This window comes from Salvia splendens, chromosome 7 (genome assembly GCF_004379255.2).
Source record: "Salvia splendens isolate huo1 chromosome 7, SspV2, whole genome shotgun sequence".
Classification (NCBI taxonomy): domain Eukaryota; kingdom Viridiplantae; phylum Streptophyta; class Magnoliopsida; order Lamiales; family Lamiaceae; genus Salvia; species Salvia splendens.
Window position 1 is genome coordinate 36,405,086 of NC_056038.1, and position 1,767 is coordinate 36,406,852.

General features: G+C 44.4%; 1 protein-coding gene across 1 annotated transcript; it reads left to right on the plus strand.

Moving 5' to 3' along the window:
* Positions 1-933: 933 nt before the first annotated feature.
* LOC121810839 (premnaspirodiene oxygenase-like) lies at positions 934-1,767 on the plus strand. The gene is made up of 3 exons (XM_042211559.1): positions 934-1,103; positions 1,172-1,271; positions 1,465-1,767. The coding sequence occupies exons 1-3, from the start codon at positions 934-936 to the stop codon at positions 1,765-1,767; spliced, it is 573 nt and encodes a 190-aa protein (XP_042067493.1).

The following is a 1,767-nucleotide window of genomic DNA, read 5'->3' on the forward strand; positions in this document are numbered from 1 at the left end:
GAGATATCAGAGGTTAGTCGGAAAATTGATCTATCTCTCCCACACAAGACCAGATATAGCCTATGCAGTAGGAGTGGTGAGTCAATTCATGCATGCACCCCAAGAAGAGCATTGGGAGGCAGTGCTTCGAATAGTTTGATACTTGAAGGGAACAGCGGAGTACGGGATTATGTTCGAGAAACATGGTCACATGGAGGTCCACGGTTTCACTGATGCTGATTGGGCCGGAAACCCAAACGACAGAAAGTCGACTGCAGGCTATTTTACATTTGTAGGAGGAAATCTTGTGACATGGAGAAGTAAGAAGCAGAAGGTAGTGGCACTGTCCAGTGCAGAGGCAGAGTTCCGAGGAATCAAAAGCGGGTTGACAGAGATATTGTGGCTGAGAAGGCTTATGACAGAGTTGGACCTGCACCCGATACAGCCGTGTAGGCTATTTTGTGATAACAAGGCGGCAATCAGTATATCCGAAAACCCAGTTCAACACGATCGAACCAAACATGTGGAAGTTGATAGACACTTCATCAAGGAGAACATTGAAGCTAAGGTGGTGGAAATGCCCTTTGTCAAATCTGAAGATCAGTTGGCAGACATTCTGACGAAGGCGGTGAACTCAAAGTCGTTCCGAGACGTATTAGGCAAGTTGAGTATCGAAAATCCCGTTACGAACTTGAGGGGGAGTGTTAGCAAGAAATCAGGAAGAAATCAAGAGGGTGATACGGAATTGATATGCAAGAATATTTACCAAAGATAGAATACAATTAATGTAATTAGGTTTACCTTATTTGTGTAATTTGTAGCCTATATAAGTTGTATAATCTCTGCACATTAAACATATTGAATAGAATGATCTTTGTACCCAATTCTCTACAGGATATGTTCCCGTCGAGGATTGCGAGCGCGCTGAGCTAGACCAAGCCGCGCCTGTATGCGATGCGGGACAAGCTGGATGTGATCATGGATGAGATCATCGAGCGGCATAAGAGAAATCGGCGCTCCAATTCGGAGTTTGGGAGTGAGGATTTGGTTGATGTGTTTCTCAGGGTTCAGGAGGAAGGGAATCTCAAGTATCCTATCACCAATGACAGCATCAAGGCTGTGTTGTATGTAAGTGGAATACTTATATATAGTTGTTTCAGTTATCTCTATACATAAACTTATAACATTGCAGAAAAATGCAGGATTTATTTATAGGTGGAACTGAGACTTCATTGACAACTATTGACTGGGCGATGGTGGAACTGTTGAGGCGCCATGAAGCCATGGCCAAGGCACAAGCTAGTCTTGAATGAAAATAATGATGGAAAACATACTTTCAAATATCTAAAATTTGTGATCAAAGAGACTTTGAGGCTGCACCCGCCGGCTCCAGTTCTGCCTCGAGCTTGCATAAACGAACAAGTGATCGATGGGTACACCATTCCTGCGGGACAAAAGCTGCTTTTTAATATTTGGGCAATGCAGAGGGACCCGAGGTACTGGAAAGATCCTGAGAAGTTTGAGCCCGAGAGATTCGAGAATTCATCTGTGGATTTTCTTGGCGGTGATCATCAGTTTTTGCCCTTTGGAGGTGGGAAAAGAATGTGCCCTGGGATGACGTTTGGTACGACTACTGTGGAGTCGGTTTTAGCCCAATTGCTCTACAACTTTGATTGGAAACTTCCGGCCGGCGTCGTCAGGGCTCAGGATGTAGACATGATTGAAAGCAATGGGATAACAGCCGCACGGAAAGACAATTTGTTTGTAGTTGCCACTCCGTATAAGTAG